The sequence below is a fragment of the Nematolebias whitei genome, chromosome 7 (assembly GCF_014905685.2).
Source record: "Nematolebias whitei isolate Nwh7 chromosome 7, NemWhi1, whole genome shotgun sequence".
Taxonomy (NCBI): Eukaryota; Metazoa; Chordata; class Actinopteri; order Cyprinodontiformes; family Rivulidae; genus Nematolebias; species Nematolebias whitei.
The window spans coordinates 28,561,668-28,584,656 of NC_056504.1; the positions used below are offsets into that span (position 1 = coordinate 28,561,668).

The following is a 22,989-nucleotide window of genomic DNA, read 5'->3' on the forward strand; positions in this document are numbered from 1 at the left end:
ATCTATTTGGAGTTTCCACTTTTTATATTTAAATAATTTGGAAAAAAAAAAAGGCATTTATTTCCTTTTAAAAACTGGAATATGAGAAAAAAATAGACTTGAAAGTATTTTGTTTCTAGTCTTAAAACCCACAGCACTTTAACACTAGAAGGCACATTCACCCATTTTCACACCCACATTCACAAATCGGGGGCAACCTAAAGTTCAGTTTCTTGCTCGGGGCACACGGGCATGTGGTGAAGGAAGCCAGGATTGAACCAACAGCTCACACTTTGACGGGAAGATGGCCGCCTTCTGAAGTATATTTACCCCCCCATTTTTATCCATACAGAAGCTTGAAAGTTTGTGAAGCCTTTAGAATTTTCTATATTTCTGCATAAATATGACATAAAACATCATCAGATTTTCACACAGTTCCTAAAAGTAGATAGAGAACTCAGTTCATGAGACTAAAATATTATACTTTGTCGTTTATTTATTGAGGAAAATGATCCAATATCACATATCTGTGAGTGGCAAAAGTATGTGAACCTCTAGGATAAGCAGTTAATTTGAAGGTGAAATTAGAGTCAGGGGTTTTCAGTCAATGGAATGATGATCAGGTGTGAGTGGACACCCTGTTTGATTTAAAGAACAGGATCTACTGTATCAGAGTCTGCTCGTCACAACATATTTGTGGAAGCGGATCATGGCAGGAACAAAGGAGATTTATTCTGAGGAACTCAGAAAAAGTTGTTGATGCTCATCAGGATGGAAAAAAACAAACAAAAAAAACCATATCTAAAGAGTTTGTACTCCACCAACCCACAGTCAGACAGGTTGTGTACAAATGGAGGAAATTCAAGACCATTGTTACTCTCCCCAGGAGTAGTGGACCAACAAAGATCACTCCAAGAGCAAGGAGTGTACTGGTAATAGTCAACAAGGTCACAAAGGACCCCAGAGTAACTTCTAATCAACTGAAGGTCTCTCACACATTGACTAATGTTCATGTTCATGAATCCACCATCAGGAGAACACTGAACAACAATGGTGTGCACGGCAGGGTTGAAGTAGGAAACCACTGCTCTCCAAAAAGAACATGGCTGCTCGTCTGCAGTTTGTTAAAGGTCACATGGACGAGCCAGAAGTCTGTTGGAAGAATGTTTTGTGTATGGATGAGACCAAGTAGAACTTTTTGGTTTAAATGAAAATTGTAATGTTCGAAGAAAGGAAAACACCACATGAAAACCTTATCCCATCTGTGAAACATGGTGGTGGTACTATCATGGTTTGGGCCCGTTTTGCTGCATCTGGGCCAGGACGGCTTGCCATGATCGATGGAACGATGAATTCTGAATGATATCAGAGGATTGTAAAGAAACATGCCAGAATATCTGTCCATGAACTGAACCTCAAGAGAAGGTGGGTCATGCAGCAAGACAATGATCCTAAGCACACAAGATGTTCTACCAAAGGATGGATAAAGAAGAATAAAGTTCATGTTTTGGAATGGCCAAGTCAAAGTCCTGACCTTAATCCAATCCAGATGTTGTGGAAGGAACTGAAGCAGCAGCAGTTAATGTGAGGAAACAACCAACATCCAGAGTTGAATCTGTTCTGTACAGAGGAATGGACTAAAATTCCTCCAAGCTGGTGAGCAGAACTGATCAGCAGTTGCAGTTATTGCTGCACGAGAGGTGGGGGTCACACAGATACTGAAAGCAAAGGTAATATTGAATCATTTTCCACAATAAATAAATGACCAAGTATAATAATTTTGTCTCATTTTTAAAAACTGGGTTCTCTTCATCTACTTTGAGGACATGTGTGAAAATCTGATGATGTTACAGGTCATATTTGTGCAGAAATATGGAAAATCCCAAAGCATTCACAAACTTTCAAGCACCACTGTAACTGAATTAAAAACCTGTACAGTATACTGAAACAGAATTACAAAGTAACCGAAAAGAACATTTTACTTTTTAATATATATATATATATATATATACATATTGGTATATGGGAGGAAAAATAAATGTAACCAGTGACCTGGCCAAAATGAGCTCCCTGGATCAAAAAAGTAAATGTCAGGAAGTTCGGCTGCAAATCCCTGCAGGGACCTCAGAGGAGCAGCTAATGATATCAGAGACTTTGCTGAGGGGATTCAGAGAATATTGGGTTCCACAACGGTGCAATCCATGAGAGAGAGCGAGCGTACAAAACGGCTCTGAATGCAAACACACACACCTAATTAGAAACTCTTCAAAGAGTGAAGCGTGTGGATCTGGAGGGTCATGGTCACACTGAGGACAAAGCTCAACAGGAAGAAAAGAGGAAGGTTTTACCACAAAAACATGGACTTGTCCGAAATGTCAGTTATTTCATTGTAAAGTAAACACAAACAAACAGACCAGTGTTCAGGGTTGAAAAGGGATTATAATTATAGCCACAAAATAATGCGGAGACGGAGTTTCAGCCCAGATAAAATACAATTTACAGTCTGGATTTGTTAACCTCATTTCCTAGTGTGAGGAGAGCATCACAAAGTAAGATTATCCGGAAGGCGAGTTCCTGAGGCTCGAACAGAAACATGCTGAACTCTGGGTTAAATTCACACCTTGGACACTGGAAATCGGTACTGCACGCTTTAACAGCTTTAGATTTTTTTTTTTTCTTTTATAATTCTCGTTGATTAAATAGATCTCAGGACAAAACCACTTACATGTTGCAAACTGGAACCACATCTTTGGTTACAAATAAAGCATCAACCCACCAAAAAGAAAGTACAGTGTGTATAGAAAGTTGTCACCTCCCTCAAAATGGTTCTTCGTTTCATGTTTTATTTACTCGACAGAGTTTGATTCTGGACACTGATCAGCAGAAGATTATATCAAGGCAAAAAGTAACATCAATTATTAGACTTTTATGGTAAAAAAAAAAGAAACCGCAAAAAAAATGTTTTGATGAAATTTAAATTATTGGATTACAAATTAAACCTCTGTATGGGGATTCAACAACTAAATTACATTTTTGGGCTAAATAACAGCTGATAAAAACTGATATAAAAAAACCAAAACAATCAGAGATGAGGTTTAAGAAACATTTCCAAGGCACTGAACAGCATCTTCACAAGCAGTAACGATGCTCCTTTTCAGTAAAATATCTTAAATATAAAAGGTTCCTGCAAACAAACTGCTGATGCAGGAGTTGCAGCAGTTTGTCTGCAGGCAGTTCTTAAAATCAAAGCAACGACGTGCAAGAGTGGCAAAGTCTGAGTGGAGAATAAAAGGAATAATAATAATAATAAAAGATTTACAGCAGCTTGCTTGGCAGCATTTCATACAGGAAGTAAAGTTTAGAAACCAAATGAACTGATCCCAACAGCATTCCTTTAGTTTTCACCTTGATATTAATGAGTTGTTTATTTTTGTATGTTGATCAGTGTCAAAAATAAACCCCATTGCAGCAAAATGCAATAAAACATGAAAAACTTTGTGCAGACTGAATCCTTTTTTTTTGTATTTTGTAGGCATACATGTGTTAAAAGATGAGCTGTGACTGCTGAGGTTAGAAAGCATCAACAAAAAATCTGGAAACGATGAACAAAACCGTGATGGAATGAAGAAGATACAAAATCTTCCAAAGTATCAAGCTAGTACAGAAAAAAATAATAATAACAGCGGGCTATTAAGGATATAATATATATAGATATGTATATATATTACAAAACAATACAACAATAGAAATCCCTGTAAAAAGCAATAAATGTTCACATTAGACGTTGTAGGACATTTTTAACAAACAAAAAAAAGCAATAAGTACATTTTACAAGACTGCAGTGAGATATTGGGACGAGAACGTAGAAGCAGCCGTGAGTCTCTTCATGTGTGAGAAAAATACATGCTGGCCTGTGTTACGATGTGAACAAGTGTTTCATGACTTCATTGTAAGTGGATCGCCTTCATTTCATCCTGGTCTTCTCCAATGCGGTCCAAGATCCCCTCTACAAAATCCCCTCCCCCCCCGGCCTCAGTTTGACTGGGGCGCCGAAATTTCAACGGTGAACAATCTCACTGGGTAAATAGGCAGTAACACTGATATTATAGTGCAAAGTGGACAGAGCTGCTTTTCCTCATGTCAACTTAAACAGGTGCAAACGCTCAGCAGGAGAACATTTAAAGACGAGAAAAAAAAAAAAGAACAAATCAAAATAAAAGGACGAAAACATAAATATCAAAAAACCTTTCATCAGTATAAAAAAGTAATAAGGTTATTCGTTTAATCAATAGTCTGGCAAAAAGGCCTCAAAAGTTCTTGGATTTTTTTTTTTTTTGTTTGTTTGTTTTGTTTTCTTTACAAATTAACTGCCTGCAAGAATGTCTTCAGACGAGCGACTCCATGCTCTCTGCGGGGTCCGACTCGTCGGCGATCACCACCGCCCCGTTAGTGTCCATATGAACGGGACCCAGGATGCTCTCTGTGTGACTCACCAGGCTGAGCATGGCTTTGTAAAGGTACTGGTACTGTTCCTACACAAACACACACCAACACAAAGGTTAAAGGTTAACAGTAACGACAAGAGTTTGTATTCATTCAGTGAGACGTTCTCTGCTGTGGATGAATGCAAATAAGATGAGAACAATTTATTCGTCAAAAGATAAGCTGGACTTTTATTCTGAAAGTCAGTGTCTGAATCTGAGGTGAGGCCCTCCAATCAGTCCTGTCATAACCTCAATTTTTGCTCTCCTGGCTCTTGGATCCCTGGAGTGAGAGCTCTCTCTTCTTCATCGATTGGTGTGGAGAAGAGCAGCAGAGGTCTCTGACCGAGACCCTTGGACCAGTGTCCTGCTTGGATCACTAAGTGGTCTGCAAGGACAGAATCATTCTTCGTCTGTGTCTCAGTGAGCTGCAGCTGCTGGCAGCTAGCTGGGAACGACATTCACGAGGGAGTCTCCCAGAATAACTTGAGCCATTCGGAGTTCTCAGTTCCCTCAGAGTCTCACACGGCCTCATTGCTTCCATTTTTACACATTCAAGAAATTTGTGCTACAAATATTCCCTCTAAATTGTCACAGAGTGACGGAGTAAAATCTAACGTATGGTTTTTAACCAACACCCATTTCTATGAGGCTCAACTTCCAGCCTGCCTCTCATTAACCTGGCAGTCAGGGAGTGAGACACAGGTGTGTGGTTACCAAGGTGAGCGCCACTGGCAACTGCTTTAACATTTCTTTTCATCATGCTTCTCTTTATACTTCCTGTACAGTTCAAACATGAAAATGAAACAGTTTTCTGACCACTTGGGGGCAGCATAACTAGGTTTAAATATACAGAGAGCCTCGTCCTTAAAAAGCAAAGGCATCTGGGAAAATGAAACCACATTTTTATTTAGATGAAGAAAACAGACAAAATGTTTCATTTCAGCCTGACAACTATGAATTTTAAATCGTTCTGCAAGTGTTTTGTCTTGTCAAACACAGTGAAGAGCACAGCTTTTAGTCATCGTGCGTCATCATGCGAGTTGTTTTCTCATTACAAAGTCAACTTACTATATCAGTGAAGACTCCCGGCCTCATGAGATTGATCATCTTGGCCACCTGATAGATGTCGACGAGTCCCTCGTTGTCCAGCTGCTGGGACAGCGTGGTGAGGGCGCAGAGCATCCCGGCTGACACCCCCCCGTACCTGAAACATGTTCACAAGGAGCAGTTGTAAGGGCAAGAAAAGCAAGACGATTGAAAACCTCGTCTGTCAGAACACAATCTAAAAAAAATATAATTAGTGGACATCATGGTCCTTTTTTTAAATTTTATTATGGAATAAAACCTCTGGGAAATTCTAGCAGGTTACAGTCAGACTGCGTGATGAAGACCATTCAGATATTTGACGTTCCCAGTAACAGCAGCTGAGGTGCAGTGGACACTGACGCGTGCAGAAGAGGCATCAGCTGGGAGTCTGGAAGCTGTCGTGGTTGCCTGGTTACCAAAAGACTTTGGTCTTCTTGTTTATTCTGAAGGCGGCCCGTAGACTCTCGGTGCCGGTAGACACTTAAGGACTTTAAAACCCCAAGCCACGGAAAGCACTTAGAATTTAGTGGCTTACTTTTTCATCCTACTTGTGCAAACAGAACAACTGAGGGAAGGTAATTACACACCGCAGAACGATTTTAAGCTCTTATAACTATTTAAATCCAGACTGAGGTGCAAAAACAAAACGGAACAGAAGATCAAACATCACTTTATTAACCAAAACTAGTTTAAGGAAATTTAAACTCAGGACTTTAGATCAGGGGACATATTTTTTACTTAAATTATTGCTCTTGTTTTGGGTGTGTCTGTTACAAAATTATCTCCTGAACTACAGAGCAAACTGCAATGAATCATGCATAAAGCAATCACTAAATCTACATTTGATTCACTTCAAGAGTCAACCTGATTCACAATGGCTGCCATCATCAACGGAGTAAATAAAAAAACTGGATATAAGCTTATCTGTGGTGTGGTAGTAGCTGAGAATGATTCCTATCACACATTCTGAGTGATAACTGCCTGCACAACACTTTTACTTGCCTTTAATTGTTTAGAGTTCACTGTCTGTTGGCAAAATATCTCATGAACCACTGGATGGATTTTAATAAAACTTTCAGGAAATAATCAATTGATGTACATCTACAACTGATTAACATTTGGAGTCAACCCTATTCAAGATGGCTGCCACAGTCAACTGACTTTACAAAACACATATACAACTATAACTCAGTGAATTTGATAGATATTGAGCTAAAATTTACTGTGGTAGTAGCTGAGAGTCATTCACAACACATACTATGAGCGAGACATGTTGCAGTATCAGAAGAGGTCTTGCTTAACGTTACCGTTACCTCAGGGTGAGTGATATGTATTACTTCCAGGAATGCTTGTGCATATTTGAAACGTGTCAGTTCTTAGTGTTTAGAAAACACTGTTTTCTCTTAATTTCATCTAAAATGTTGCTTGTTAACAGTGAGCAAGGAGGTTGTTTGTTAATAATTATTTAAATAAATGAATAGGTTTTTTTTTTTAATTCAATTAAAGAAGCATAAAGTCAGAACTTGTGTTTTGCAAGGAGGCAAACCAACAGAAAAACTGATCAATAAGATTGGGGAGATAAATGTTTCTAAGGGTTAATAGGGGTTTCACACCTCTGAGGAAAGAATAAAAGGATCTTTCACGGTTGCCAATTTTTAATTAATCTAACTGGGAAAAAATAAAATAAAACAGGGTGCTTTACAAGACAACCCATTAAAAACACAATTTAAACCCATAAAGCCAATAATGCTGTACAATAACACACGGAAAGATGTTTTACACGATCAAACAAAACTACCATCTAGTTTATATTCTTCAAAGTATCAATTGTTCTGTGTCGACACTTTAGCAGGTTAAAGAGACTAAACTGAGAAGGATCGACTCCTTTGCAAGGATTTGATCAAAGAAAAAGTTTGAAGGAGCAACTTTGTTTCATTTCAGCTTTAAGCTTCATGTTCAAAAAGCAACATTTCACTTAGCTGAAGTACGTCGGTGGTAAAAAATGACTTTACTAAGTGAAAACTTCGAAACGCTGAAGTGCTACAAATTATTTTTTAGACTAAACGTCAATTCAGAAAAAGAAACAAATACGAGTTAGAAAAACTATTTTTAAGCACCTGTTCTATTGCATTAAAATAAAGCACATTTATGAAGTGTGATTAAAAAAGGATTTCTTTTTGCCAACTCGTTTCTGTTTTATAAGACTAATATTAGGCAAAGCCTTATTTAATAAACAGCCTTTTTGCTCATGAGTAATAAGCTGCAATTAGGAGGTTCTTGAGCAAGTAAGAAGTGCTTTATACAGACAAGGAAATTATGCTGCTACAAACCGGATTCCAAAAAAGGTTGGGACACTAAACAAATTGTGAATAAAAACTGAATGCAATGATGTGGAGATGGCAAATGTCAATATTTCATTCGTAATATAACACAGATGACAGATCAAAAGTTTAATCTGAGTAAATGTAACATTTTAAAGGAAAAATATGTTTATTCAAAATTTCACAGTGTCAACAAATCCCCAAAAAGTTGGGACAAGTAGCAATAAGTGGCTGGAAAAAGGAAATTGAGCACATAACAAACAGCTGGAAGACCAATTAACACTAATTAGGTCAAGTGACAACATGATTGGGTATAAAAAGAGCTTCTCAGAGTGTCAGTGTCTCTCAGAAGCCAAGATGGTAAGAGGATCACCAATTTCACCATTGTTGCGCAGAAAGATAGTGCAGCAATACCAGAATGGTGTTACCCAGCGTAAAATAGCAAAGACTTTTAAGTTATCATCATCAACCGTGCATAACATCATCAAAAGATTCAGAGAATCTGGAACAATCGCTGTGCGTAAGGGTCAAGGCCGTAAAACTCTACTGGATGCTCGTGATCTCCGGGCCCTTAAACGTCACTGCACCTCAAACAGGAATGCCACTGTCAAGGAAATAACAGAATGGGCTCAGGAATACTTCCAGAAAGCATTGTCAGTGAACACAATCCACCGTGCCATCCGCCGTTGCCAGCTGAAACTCTACAGTGCAAAGAGGAAGCCATTTCTAAGCAAGCTCAGACGTTTGCACTGGGCCAGGGGTCATTTAAAATGGAGTGTGGCAAAATGGAAGACTGTTCTGTGGTCAGATGAGCCACGATTTGAAGTTCTTTATGGAACACTGGGACGCCATGTCATCTGGACCAGAGAGGACAAGGATAGCCCAAGTTGTTATCAACGCTCCGTTCAGAAGCCTGCATCACTGATGGTATGGGGTTGCATGAGCGCTTGTGGCATGGGCAGCTTGCATGTCTGGAAAGGCACCATTAATGCAGAGAACCATGTTCAGGTTCTAGAACAACATATGCTCCCATCTAGACGTCATCTCTTTCAGGGAAGACCCTGCATTTTTCAACACGATAATGCCAGACCACATTCTGCAGCAATCACAACATCATGGCTACGTAGGAGAAGGATCCGGGTACTGAAATGGCCAGCCTGCAGTCCAGATCTTTCACCTATAGAGAACATTTGGCGCATCATAAAGAGGAAGGTGCGACAAAGAAGGCCCAAGACGATTGAACAGTTAGAGGCCTGTATTAGACATGAATGGGAGAGCAATCCTATTTCTAAACTTCAGAAACTGGTCTCCTCTGTCCCCAGACGTCTGTTGAGTGTTGTAAGAAGAAGGGGGGATGCCACACAGTGGTAAAAATGGACTTGTCCCAACTTTTTGGGGATTTGTTGATGCCATGAATTTTGGAAACAACAGATTTTTCCTTTAAAATGATAAATTCTCTCAGTTTAAACTTTTGATCTGTGATTTGTGTTCTATTCTGAATAAAATATTAGATGTTGGCACCTCCACATCATTGCATTCGGTTTTTATTCACAATTTGTTTAGTGTCCCAACTTCTTTGAAATCCGGTTTGTAGTTCTTGAATTGTGTTTTGCATTCTGAAGTTTAAAGTAAATTAGTTAAAAAAAACAACCTTCATTATGCTTGACACCGATAAAACAAAAGTAAACATGAACATACTCATCGTGCACGATGGTGGGGCCATCTCGAGTCATGGCTTCTTCTTTGATGACTCTGATGAGCTCGAAGGTGCTGCTGAGAGGAGCGTCAGGGTTCGGCCATTTAGGGCACTGAAAGTGTCTCACCTCCAGGACGTAATCATCCTGTTAAAGCACAAAGGGAGAGTTTACGCCTCAAGGAAATACGATTTTCATGTAAGAACTGTTGTGGAACTCCTCGGGTACCTGTGTGGCCTCTAGGATGAAGTCGTGGATGATGATCTGCTCCTCGTTGGAGAGACACAGCCTGTCCTTACTGATGAGAGTGACTGTGAAGGCGATGCAGTTCATGGCCTCTTCCCGACTCGGCCAGTAAACAAATTCATCCTCAGCCTGCAGAAAAGACACGTGCTGTCTTTGATTTCTCCATGATTAGTGTTCCTTCGAATGATTACAACTTTCTTAATTACTTACAAGACCCTGGTTGTCAGGCAACATGACAATAATCTGAGCGTTGTGGTCCCAAATCATCCTCCAGAAGTCTGTAGTGGTGTGGGGCAAAGGATGCTGGGTAACGATGAACTCATTACTCCTATAGTAGCCCTGGTAAGACAGAGTAGAGCTGTTAGCCTTTCTAAAGGATGACTGTTTCACGCAACTTATTTTCCAAATTGTCATTTCCAAAGGCTCAATGGCTGCAGATAAGCAAACACGACTCATTAATAATCAACACTGTACCATTATGTAGGATGCATTAATGTAATCTGTTCCCTTCATGCCTGGCAGAGTGGTGAGTCCAACCCTCGCTCGCTCCGCTGGTGAGGCACAGATAGAAAAACAAGCTTTAAATCACAACCCAGGCCTCCTTTATATCACACCAGCTGATAATGCACACATTCATTATCAGTCCTCACTGTTGCCATGGCAACAAGTGCCTCCATTTCTCCCGTCAGGGTGCAGAGGACGCACAGAAAGATTAACTTATAGGATTATGGAAATGGATTCTAGATTTAGAATATGAATTGTTTTAATTATTTGCAGACAGAAGGAGAAAAGACGTGAAAATGTGCATGGAGAAATGTTGCGACTATTAGTTCCACCTCGGGTCAAGCGTACAGATACTGTGGTAAATACTCACAAGGAACCACCGAGGAGTTGCGATTCTTTTCCTTGTTGCAGTCTTTGTGCGCGCTGAAGCACTCCACAAAGCGCGTGTTGCACTGACTCAGCAGCTGGAAACAGAGAAGGCAAAAGTATCTCAAAGATGTCCTGAGGTTGAAACTTCCAGTCCAACACGATGAACAAGAGCCAATATTGTTTAGCAACCTGAAATTAACCGCACATCTTTCACGTTGATGACGAGCGCGTGAAGCTGGGAAATAAGTGACATTATGTGAGCAATTATTTTCCCTCTCCTCATGTGGAAAGAGGAGCAGCTTGATGAAACATTCATCAAACTTTACATAGCACAGCGGGGGTGACAGACATTTCTTTATTACAGCTTACATCAAAGACACTTTCAATCTTTATTTTTCTCCCCCTTTGCGTCTGGAAGTGGAAAGCCACCATGGATGTTGCTAACAAGCTCCTGATCCTAACAGTGTTGCAGCATGTTGTGATGGCTCGTCTGCCTGGAAAGTTCAGACTCACTCTGAACTGCTTCTCGAGCCGCGTTCGGCCGGCGTAGCTGGGCGTCAGGATGCTGCTGACGTAGCTGTGCAGCTGCCAGGCGGGCACCTCTGTCTCTCTGCTGAGGATGGCCTCCATCAGGGCATCGTGTATGAAAACATACTGCTCCTGACAGGAAACATGAAGCACGAAGCAGTAGGATTAATAAAAAACAACAGTTAAAGTTACCAAAACCTGACTGTCTTAAACACTGACTTTGAAATGTTTCATTTGTGTATAAATTCCCATTATCAAACACAACGCTAACTGTGTTAGCTTGTCTATGGCGTTTTCAATGTTAAGTTAGCATTTATGATAATTTTGGTCAGCAGCGGAGATTAGGGTATTTGATGAGTTATTGTGCACTTTAATTAGGCAAAGAAATGCACAAATTAGTTTATTCAGGTAAAATTATCCATAATAATTTATGTTGCATCAAAGGGAGGGTTATATAATCAAATCACAGCTCTCAGAATCAAATCAAATCAAAATGTGACATGTTTAAAGGTTTTTGAGTAGTAAACTTTATTAAATATATCATTATGTATGAGCTAAAATGTGAAATCTGATTGATTTTAACTACTATATTCCACTTTTCATAATTAAGCTTAATGTTTATTATTGTCTTTAACTGGTAACCACAGCTTTTCAATGAATGTAAAGCTGTGAATGATGCCAACAAATCTGAGGTTGGTAAAATATGGTAATGATTACTTAGTAAATGTTCTTTTTTATAAATTATGCAGCTGATTGTGATGAGAGAAAGCTGCTTTTAATGTTATATTTAAGATAAAAAATACACAACAAGAACAGCACGGTGGCACAACTAGTAAAGCTGCTGCCTCTCAGCAAGCAGGTCCCCGGTTCAAATCCCGGTCCGGGGGCCTTTCTGGGTGGAGTTTGCATGTTTTCGCCGTGCATGTGTGGGTTTTCTCTGGGTACTCCGGTTTCCTCTCACAGACCAAAAACATGCATGATTGGTAACTCTAAATTTTCCCTAGGTGTGAGTGAGAGAGTGAATGGTTGTTTGTCTCTATGTGGCTCAGTGATGGACTGGAGACCTGTTCAGGGTGTCCCCTGTCTCTCACACAGGTTATGGGCACCAGTGACCCCCATGACCCAATAGGGAAGAAGCAGGTTATGGATGGATGGATGGAATACCCAACAATAAAAACGATCAAATCATGTTTGATATTTAAAGTTTTTGTTTACATCTTGCATTAGAAGTCATCGCCACACCCACACTTGCCCCTCCCCCTTCATAAATCATAGTCAGCAGCTGCCCTTATTTCTAAAAATCGGCCTTGGCTATTAAAAACCCTAATCGGTCGACCTCTGTTCTGGTGTAATACATTCATCGGTATTGTGGGCTGTGTGTAACAGTTTAAACTCTGTGGTGCACTGAAATTGCAGGCAGCCTGACCTTTACCTGAGCTCAGAGTATCAAACTGAATAAATTTCATAACTGCTTTCCCATCTTAAATCACAGTTGACCTTTAGAGGAGGAATCCAGCCCCCCCACCCCCCACCCCACCTCCCAGAAGTTAATGATGAGTTTCAGAGCCTTACCTCCGTCTGGACAAGGTAGTTGCGTTGTGTGCGTATATGTTTGAGAAAATCCAGGACGCTGACTGTGCTTTTGTCCTTGATCTGTTGCAGCATGCTGTCGATGACGATGTACGTTCCCGTGCGCCCGACCCCTGCACTAAAGAGCACAAGCTAACGTGAGTGGATCCCTAAGTGGGAGATTTTTAACCAAGTCAGCAAAAACAAGTCTCATCAGGTGTGCTCAGTGAAGCCCTGGAGCTCAGCAGTGATGGCGTACCTGCAGTGTACCAGGACGGGACCCATGTCTGCACTCCGAGCAGCCGAAGAGCGGCTGGTGAAGGTGAGAACAGGAAGTGTGTACTCCGGTACTCCCATGTCAGGCCACTGAGTGTAGTGATACTGAATCACAATGCGCTCATTTAGCCTCCCTTTTGGGTTCCCCTTCTGACCCTAAAATATTACAACACATCAATTAAAAGGCTTCTGTTGCACTTTATTTCAGTTTTTACATTAGCTGAATCCACCTATAGCTAATGTAGATCCTCAACACTACAGGTTTGGACCTAAACAGAGATGTGGTGTCAAAGCTTTAGGTAACAAATGTTTGTTAAGAGTTGTAAGTATTAGCAGGTGAACGATTAGCTCATGGCATTGTGTTTTTGTAAACCCTAAAAGCAAATATTTATACTTTAACATTTTAAAATATAATTAGCTAGTCCGCAAACAAAAATGTGGGAATCTTCTTGTAGATGCATACAATCTAAACAATTTATCTAAATCAAGGTAAAATCATCTACCGGTAGTTCTATGTTTCAGGTTAGGTTGAGCATGTTTGTAATTAGGTGAAAATTGGATTAACCATTAAAACTACACATCTCTGTAAGTCTTAAACAGCAAACAAACAACCAAAATGGTTAATTAAAGGTTGATCTAAGCTGGACCATGCTTCATCTTAACATTTTCATGTAAAAAACATTCTGAACATTTAGAGCAAATCTGCTATGAAACAACAAAGCACATAAGCCACATAATCTTCTTAGCAGAGATAATCAAACATTTTTCAACATCACACTAACTTATATACCCCCCCCAAAAAAAAAATCACATAAATATATTATAATAATAATAATAGTTACACATTATTTAAAATCCTTCTTTCTGTATTCTTCTCAGAATTAGAAAACTTTTATTAACCCAAAGTCCAAATCAATTGATTTAGACTTGTGCATTTAACATAAATAGTATAAAGAGTAAAATAAAAAAGTGCTCAAACAACAATCAGCACATTAACGTTAACACGCCACTGATGTTGAACATCACCTGAGACACAAAATGATAAATAGGGTTGGTGAATGAGTTGATGGCAATACACAAATTGAAAAAAAAAAAAAAAAAAAAAAAGACAAAACTTGAATTCATAAACAAATTTAAATTTAATATATACAATAATCTATAAAAAAGACTGGATCAAAAATGACCAACATGTTTAAGGATGTTCAAATAAAGTTAAAAATGATGATAATCTACTTAGAGAAATAAATACTAACTGAAATAAAACGTCATTTCTGGAAACGACAAAAACAAATAATACAAAGTATTTAACGATACAACAGCAGCAGCAACAAAATAAAATAAATGTCTATTTTTTTATCTAGTTTATATTTTGTGTCTACTTCAGATTTTGGCAAGTTCTGTTTTTTTATGTTAAATAAAAACTAAAAGTATAAAACACTAAATTAACTATCTGTATGTGGATACAAACCATTGAAAATATTGCCTACCAAACAGCTGTTCACACAAAGGCTGTCTTTTAATTTAGAAGTTCAAGTTTATGTTTTGATGCCAAAACGTAAAGAATAATTGCAATTACCTTTTTAATTTTTGTGTTCCTTATAAGAAAACGACGCAGCGTGTAGCAGGCGTGAACTTTGGTGCTTTTCAGCATCACCACAATGTTTCCGTACTGTTCGCTGTTCTCTGTTGGCCAGTATTGGTCACATTTTCTCTGAAACACACAGTGAATGATACATAAACATCTGAGAGACAAAACATTTTTATTCTCAGTTTGTGAGTTATTGAAAGACCTACCCTCCCTTTTTCCACCAGGTTGGTTATCATGACAATGATTCCAGTATTCTGCTCCCACACCATCCTCCAGAAGTCCTCAAACGTGGACTTGAGAGGACCCTGAGCAGCTATATAAGCTCTGGGATGGTTGTAGCCCTGAAACAGGAAGTTGGTTGAAAAAAAAAAAAAAAAACCCGTCATTTCCAGACTATAAGCCGTTACTTTTTCCCCACACACTTTGAACACTGCGACTTATACAAAGCAGCGACTAATTTATGGATTTTTTTTTTTTGACAGGCTAACAAGCATCATGCCGGCAAAACATTTAGCCTCGTCACACCCGGGCGCTCACATAGCTGCCCAATACATGTCTCTCTTGGGGGGTGGGTCCTCGTAACTCCATGAGACTACCTGTATAAATAAAGGTTAAAAAAAAAAAAAAAAAAACACTGACCAATGAAATTACTTAACAGGTCACAGTGGACCAATGAAATGGGGAGGGGAGGAGAGATTCCCCGTTCCTCCCCGTTCTCTCCTCCTCCAGTTGCGAAAGGCGGCTGTGTGATGAAGAGGACAGCACAAGCTTGTGCAGGAGGAAGGTGAAGATAGCGATCAATGACTTCCTGGCAGGTTAATGTATTTTTTTTATCCAGCTGTGTTACAGGCACTGTTCAGATTTTTTTTTTTTTTTTACTGTATGTATGTGTGTGTGTTACTGATTTTTTCATTAATTTTTTTAAATTTACCCTTTATTTATACAAGTAGTCTCATCGAGCCACGAGAACTCATTTTCAAGAGAGACCTGTTTGGGGAGCAGATGGTGGGGGTTAAGGGCCTTGCACAGAGGCCCAGAGTGGGGTGAATGAGGGTGGAGGTAGGTGTGGGTGTTTCACCTTTTCCACCCACATTTTGATGTTGGCGACTTTCCGATCACAGGCCCATCTTCTAACCTCTGCGCCACCACTCCCTTACTAATACGTATTTAATTAAACGCTTACAAAATCGTTCTGTGTAAATATCTCATGTTACAACGTGGACACCCGCGGCTTATAAAGCACGGTCTGTATATGTACACAATTTTTTTTTTTTTTCGGTGGGCGCCAGCTTATATTCAGGTGCGCTCAATAGTCTAGAAATTACGGTAGCAATCTTTTTAATATTTCCTAAAAATTGGGAACTGACCCTTTCTCTTACTCGCAAAAATTGTCAGAATTTAAAGATGTGCTGATATGCGGTACTCAATTCAAACCCTTTTTCTTATTTGAAGTGCCACTTGATTTTTTTAAACTTCAGTGCCTCACTTGATATTCTAAATAACCCAGAAAAAAAATGCAGCTCTGTGAAGAATTCTTCACAGCTCATATTTGCTTCAATAACTAAACTGTGACCTGCATTCATGGAACAAAATTAAAAAAAACAACAACAAGTCATGAGTGAAATTGAGGAAACTTACATCCACATAGTTGGCGTTGATGTAATCTGAATGTTTGGCATCTTTCCCCGGCAAAGCTCTTAATTTCACCCTGCTGTGGTCATCTAGGAAAAAGCATTGATGTATTTAGAGGACTCATGAGCAGAAGGAAAACTTGATCTAAAACACGTTATTGAATCCCACAGCGGTAGACATCCTAATCAGATTTTACAGCTGACTCACAGGCCACAATGTTGATGTATCTGTTTTTGTGCTTGTTGTCAGGATGATTGGAATGTTCTGCTGTGATTTTTAAGTCGACTGTGGAGCGCTGGACCTCCTGGAGAGAGAAGAGAATAGGCAGAAATGGATTTCATTAAACAAGAGGAGATGAGCTAATAGAATTAGCCGCTTGATTTCCATGAGACTGTAACGTTGGTGTTATAAAGACAGATTCTTGTGATCCTATCGTCTTTCAGTTTTGTTAAGGGGACCTTTTATTCTAGTCTCTGCATACGGAGCTCAGCGCCCAAGATGGAGTGAACTTCCAGCAGGGATTCAGTGTCTTAAGGACGATTCAGCAGAGCAGATGCTAACCGCCACTGGGGCTCCAACTAAAGCCTACAGTAGAACAGTCGTCTTCTTTTCCTCTTCACTACACTTTGGTGCATTCAGCTGTCCACAAAAAGCAGTCGCTTCCAACACGGGTTCATACTGGTGTGTTTGAAAATCATGCACACCAGCCTCACATCAAATAACACCAATTAGAGGGAACACTCTAGGGGTGAAGCTTTTGACTTCTTTCTTAACCTAGTTACATTGAAAGAGAAAAAAGCATGTTCCCATCCAGTCAACCAGCACAAAGGGTCTTCTCTAATTAACCTTCATCTCTGATCTTTCTCTGCATCTTTCTTTCCACCATCTGGTCAGAATTCGTGATTCTACACGTAAAGACGAAATTAACTTCAAACCGTTGTTCGGATGAGAAGACGTGCAGAACTGACAAAACACTACCGGATTATCAGTCTGTGCAAAACTCGAGAGAAAAGACAAACACATGCACGGTTTTGTTCTTTCATGCTTGGAACACCATACACACCGTAATGAATGCTAGTGTTGATTCTTTGTCGTACAGGAGGACACGACAACTCCCAATAGTTCTAAAACAGAGCAGCTGGACAGGAAAATAAGAAAAGAAGTCCAGTCGCTTTGTTTTAAAACTCTTAGGGTTCGCCATGCGCCAAATCAAACAAACAATGAAAACGTACCTCGAATTCCTCAGCGAAGCCTTGCATGTTGTTCTTGTACAGCTCCATGACATGTTTGACAAACTGCTTGACGGGAACGGCCTCCATATCATCTGCAGGAGAAAGAAACAGGAGTTGAAACAAAGTGCTCGTTTTGATGTACAACCCCATCTGACAAAGGTAGCAAGTAAAATGTAAATGAAAATAGAATTCTATGGTCCGAGGATCACACAAATCAACATTTTATTCTCAGTGGAAAACAGTAAACAGGTCAAATGTTTAAACAAAGAATATATAGAACTTAAAAAAAGAAAGAAGAGAAATCTGAATTTAATGGAAGTACACATAAGAAGACTTGGGACAAGAACAGCAGAAGGATGACAGAATATCTCGTCATTTACCGTTTATAAAACCCGTAATGAAAGTCAGTAATGCATGTCCATGATCTTTGGGCCCTATGGCAGCACTGCACTAAACATAGACCTGATTTAGTTCAGGACTTCACTGCGTGGACTCAGGAACACTTCCACAAATCATTTTCTGTAAACATTTTTATTTCAACCATAAATGCCAGTTAAAACATGCTTAATAGTGGTAAACATGACCTAAATTTGAGATGGGTTTCTGCAATAAAAAATGTAATTTACCTTATTTTCTAAAAAAAAAAAAAAAAAGTTAAATTTCTTAGAGTAAACATTTGATATATTTATGAAATTCTATTGTGAAATTTGCATATCAATTAACTCAGTTTTTATTTTCAATTTTATATAAAATCCCACCATTTTTTGGAAGCCAGAAGCTAATTTTTAGGGGGAAATGTGTAAGAGTTTTATGATAATTGATCATTCAGACCAAGGCTATTCAACTAAAATGCTCAGTTACTGAAAGCCAATAGCTCAGGGGCCAGCCAACCATCAGTTATTGTCATTAAATAAGTTTGTTTTATGGTTTAAAATCCAGTTATAGTTAAAAATGAACCCATTGGTGGGCCATACTGAGTTCATCCGTGGACCTGATTTGGCCCCTGGGCCACCAATTGAATAGCCCTGGTTCAGACAGTGTAAGATGGAAGAGGATGACTCGCTGTGGCGACCCCTGAAGAGGGAACAGCCAAAAGAAGAACAAAGAGTAAAAGCCGTATCAGTTACGACAAGCTTATTTTTTTAAATGAAGAATTGTTTATTTGATTTGACAGACTAACATCACAAACAGCTATCTCTGGGTTTTGGGAGGTTGTATTGGAGGGAGCATCTGTTTCATCTGAGCCAAATCAGCCCCAAATCACACATGAAGGATGTTCGATCAGGCTGGTTGACACAGGATGCACCAATGCAGGGGGCTCAGCTGTCACAGCTGCTGATGCGGGGCAATGTCTTAACTAACACACCTCTGCAGCTGAGGCCTGTCGGGCCTTTCAATGCTTCAGTGACTGCAGCAGGAAGGAGAATTCTCATTTATTAATCTGGTCATTTATCAAAGGGGTTCTGTAGGCATGAATTCTAATGGACCACATTCTGGTTTTATAAGGACGTAAAAGTGTTCACATGTAGGGTTAAATGTACCGTAGATCTATTTCAAATTTTTAATTATGGTTGAATAAATTCGAAGGAAGATTATGAAAAAAAAAAAAAAAAGAATTGAACTGGATTGAAGAGAAAAAAAAGAAAAAAATAATTAAAAGGAGGAAGAGAAGAAGGACAAATGAAAATTAAAAACCGATGAAAACAGTAAGTACAGACCTTTAATAGAAATAATGAAATTAAGGAAGAAAGGAAGTGGAGGGAAGAGAAAGAATTAACAAATGAAGAAAGAATGAAGAAAAAAGAAAAATTGATGAAAAAATAAGAAAGGAGAGAAGGAATGAAAGAAGAAAGGATGGATGGAAGAAATGATGGAAGAAAGGAAGGTAGGAAGGAAGGAAGAAAGGATGGATGGATGGAAGGAAGGAAGAAAGGAATGAATGAATGAACGAAAGAAGGAAGAAAGGATGGAAGGAAGGAACAAAAGGAAGAAAGGATGGAAGGAATGAATGAAAGAAGGAAGAAAGGAAGGAAGGAAGCAAGTGTAGTGAGTCACGTGAGGTACGTGTCACTTGTTGTATGACAAATATATGGATATATATTTATGCATACTTTTCACGAGTTCTTCATTTTTCTGACTGTAAATGCCGTGCATTGAATTTAACACAAAATGTAACGAGAGACGTTATTTATCTTTGACCCATCAAATGAATGGAATCATTTATTTTCAGAATCAAAGTTTAACATCAAACATTTACATTAATTTGGCAAAATATGAAAATAATAACAGACAGTTTCACAGAAAATGAACTTCAAATCACTCGGCGGTGATTTGAGGACTTTGCTTCAGACATTTCTAAAAATATCTGTACTGATTTATGAGAGAGAAGAGTTTAAGATGAAAGGAGATTATCTTACAGAGAACTGTGTGAGGGAATTTAATCTGTTTGACCAGAAGTTGCACGCTCCCATCAGGTATCTCAGCTTTGCCCACGGTACACTTGGTCGAAGAAGTCTTTACCTGGTTTGACGATGGATCAGCTCAGTAAGCATCCTTCAGACTGTTTCAGCGCCTCCGTTAAGAACAGCTAAAAATCCTCGGAGAGTCGTGCGTGGTTAGCTCAAAACAGAATTATAATCCCAAACGTCCCTGGTTCTTCATAACTCCAAACTCTTCATAACTCTTGGACTCTTCATTGCTCTGAAGCTTTCAGAACCGGCTGCACTCTCAATCAGCTCTCATTCCAACATCTCTCAGAACTCTCATTCTCTTGGAATTCTGGAAAATCTCGAATTCTAACATGAACTGGGAAGTTGCCACATTTTATTTGGGTCGACTTCCTGTTCAATTTAGAGCTTTCTGATTCGTGGAAGGACCAGAAAGAGGAGTGGTTTTGACGTAAGGTGTTTATCAACAGTCGAGGTCAGAGAATGAAATTTGTTTTCACATACAGAAAAGATTATTGCAGCAACAGCAGACTTTTTGGAGTCTACTCTTGGTAATCTTCTGAAAAAGTTTAAACATGACATTTTTCTCGGTAAACATTTTAGTTGACCGAAAACCAACCTTTCACATACTTACGACTTGACTCATTTCAGACAGAAAATCAAGGAATGCATATTCAGGTGATTTCTTCTTGGAATGAGGAATAAAAATCATTACTTACTGTTTATGTAAAATAAAAATGAGTAGTTCTTTTCAACCTGTAAAGCATTGAGTGAACTAACACAATTTGATTATTAAAACATTTGTAAAACAGTAATGATTATAGAGGATTGTCTTTTCTGCTTGATTAATTCAAGAAAGAAAGTCATCAGATGGCCCAGACTAATTCAGATCAATGAAACTAACAGTCTCTGTCCATCTGGTAGATTTGAGGTCATCTGGTTCACTACACAAGCAAGGAAGGAATGAATGAACGATAGAAGGAAGAAAGGATGGAAGGAAGGAACAAAAGGAAGAAAGGATGGAAGGAATGAATGAAAGAAGGAAGGAAGGAAGCAAGCAAGGAAGGAATGAATGAACGATAGAAGGAAGAAAGGATGGAAGGAAGGAAGGAAGAAAGATAGGAAGGAAGGAAGCATGCAAGGAAGGAATGAATGAAAGAAGGAAGAAAGAAAGGAATGAACGAATGAACAAACGAATGAACAAACGAATGAATGAAAGAAGGAAGAAAGGAAGGAAGCAGGGAAGGAACAAACAAAAAAAAGGAATGAAGAAATGAAGGAAGCAAGAAGGAAATAAATGATAAAAGGAAACATTGAAGGAAGGAAAGAAAAAATGAATAAAGGGATAAAAGGAGGGAAGGACATTAAGAAATACCCCCCACCCCCCAAAGTCAAGAAAAACCTAAAAAAAAAAAAAAAGGAAATATAAACAAAGGCAGAGAAAAAACAGAGGAGCAGAAAAAAAGAGCTGTGGGAGGGAAGGATGTGGTGTGAATGCCAGTGAAAGCTGCTCTCGGTCTCCACGCTCTCGCTGCCTCAAAACGTCCCTGAGCTTTAAGAGACTGCGAGAGTAAAGTCAGATATCGACAAGCTGCCACGGCACTGCTGCCTGGGATATTAAGTGCAAAGAAAAGCCAGTCACTCAACTTCTATAAAGCTGTTCAAAGAGTCACTTCACATGTAAATAAACAGAGGCTGCACGCAAAGATGTCAAGGCAATACAAGAAACCATCTGAAAACGGTTAATGAGGCACAGCAGAGGTGTGCTTTTATCTGCTGACAGAGACCCCAGCAGCACAGTTTACTTCATACATACACCTTTTAGGTTAAATTAAAGAATGCAAATATTGCCTTTAAAACTAATTGTGTGAATGTTTATGAAGCATTCACACTATTGTGATACATTTTTCTTCCATACATTTTTATGCACAATTCTCATCTCCGAGTTTTCAAATTATTTCAACAAATCATACTTCAAAACGTTCAGACTTTTGGTATTGGTGCAACTTTAGCTTTTTGAAATATTTAGCCTTTTCTGCTCATTTTTCCTCTTTTTCCTCACAGAAAATGAATTGAGCTCATTTTACATCCTTCAAATCTTTAGATCTGTTTACAGCCTTTTACTGCTCCTTTCACATTTGGTTCTGCTTCAACTTCTTTCAGCTTCATTTTTTTCAGCTATTTTCAGCTAATTTCAGCTGGGGGGGGGGGGAGTGTTCAGCTGTTTTGTGCTCCTTTCAGAATCTTTCTGCTAACTACAACATTTTTGTGCTTCTTCTAACTTTTTTCTGCTAATTTCAGCTTGTTATCCTCCTTTCAGCTTATTTCTGCAAGTTTCAGCTTTTGCTACTAATTCAGCTACAATATAGCTGTTCTTATACTAATTTAAAATTTTCAGCTAATTCCACATTTTTTGAACTTAAACTTTTTTCAGCTTAATTCAGTAAAAGTGTGCTCTTTCCACTCCCCTTCTGGTAATTTAAGCATCTTTCTGCCTTTTTAGCAACTTTTCAGCTGTTTGTTGATAATTTTATCTTATTCCAGATAATTTCTCTTTAATGTGCTCATTTCTACATCTTTTGGTCTAATTGGACAAACGTTCTTTCTGCTAATTTAAGCTTGTTCTACCATTTCAGCTACCTTTTTTTTAAATATAAATTTTTAGCTGAACTCAGCTGTTTTAAGATAAATGCAAGTTTTTCATGTTAATTTCTGCAACTTTCAGCCTAATTAATTTCTTTCTGCTAATTTCAGCTTGTTATGCTCCTTTCAGCGTTTTTCTGCTAGTTTCAGAATTTTTTGCTATTTCAACTACTATTTAGCTGTTTTTATGCAAATTTTAGCTTTGTTAGCAAATTCCATTTTTTTTAGCTCATTTCAGCTCTTTCCACTTCCTTCTGGTAATGTAAGCTTCTTTCTGCCGTTTTAGCAACTTTTCAGCAGTTTGTTGCCAATTTTAGCTGCGTTTTTTATTTTTGTGCTCATTTCTGCCTATTTAAACCTAATTCTGTAAATACCTGTTCTTTCTGCGTTT

The 22,989-nt window shown here is 38.8% G+C and overlaps 1 protein-coding gene across 1 annotated transcript in view; it reads right to left on the reverse strand.

Annotated features, from left to right (window-relative positions):
* Nucleotides 1–4,026: 4,026 nt before the first annotated feature.
* The window catches only part of LOC119412753 (receptor-type tyrosine-protein phosphatase gamma), a 172,630-nt gene continuing 153,667 nt past the window's right edge, over nucleotides 4,027–22,989 (reverse strand). Inside the window, exons 14-28 of the mRNA XM_037679790.1 lie at nucleotides 17,509–17,600; nucleotides 16,484–16,580; nucleotides 16,283–16,365; nucleotides 14,851–14,985; nucleotides 14,633–14,767; nucleotides 13,040–13,212; nucleotides 12,784–12,919; nucleotides 11,197–11,343; nucleotides 10,685–10,778; nucleotides 10,285–10,361; nucleotides 10,021–10,149; nucleotides 9,793–9,939; nucleotides 9,569–9,711; nucleotides 5,532–5,667; nucleotides 4,027–4,511 (exon numbers count right to left, since the gene is read on the reverse strand). Coding sequence (XP_037535718.1) covers nucleotides 4,365–4,511; nucleotides 5,532–5,667; nucleotides 9,569–9,711; nucleotides 9,793–9,939; nucleotides 10,021–10,149; nucleotides 10,285–10,361; nucleotides 10,685–10,778; nucleotides 11,197–11,343; nucleotides 12,784–12,919; nucleotides 13,040–13,212; nucleotides 14,633–14,767; nucleotides 14,851–14,985; nucleotides 16,283–16,365; nucleotides 16,484–16,580; nucleotides 17,509–17,600 — 1,871 coding nt within the window. The 3' untranslated portion in view covers nucleotides 4,027–4,364. The remainder of the gene's footprint in view (nucleotides 4,512–5,531; nucleotides 5,668–9,568; nucleotides 9,712–9,792; nucleotides 9,940–10,020; nucleotides 10,150–10,284; nucleotides 10,362–10,684; nucleotides 10,779–11,196; nucleotides 11,344–12,783; nucleotides 12,920–13,039; nucleotides 13,213–14,632; nucleotides 14,768–14,850; nucleotides 14,986–16,282; nucleotides 16,366–16,483; nucleotides 16,581–17,508; nucleotides 17,601–22,989) is intronic.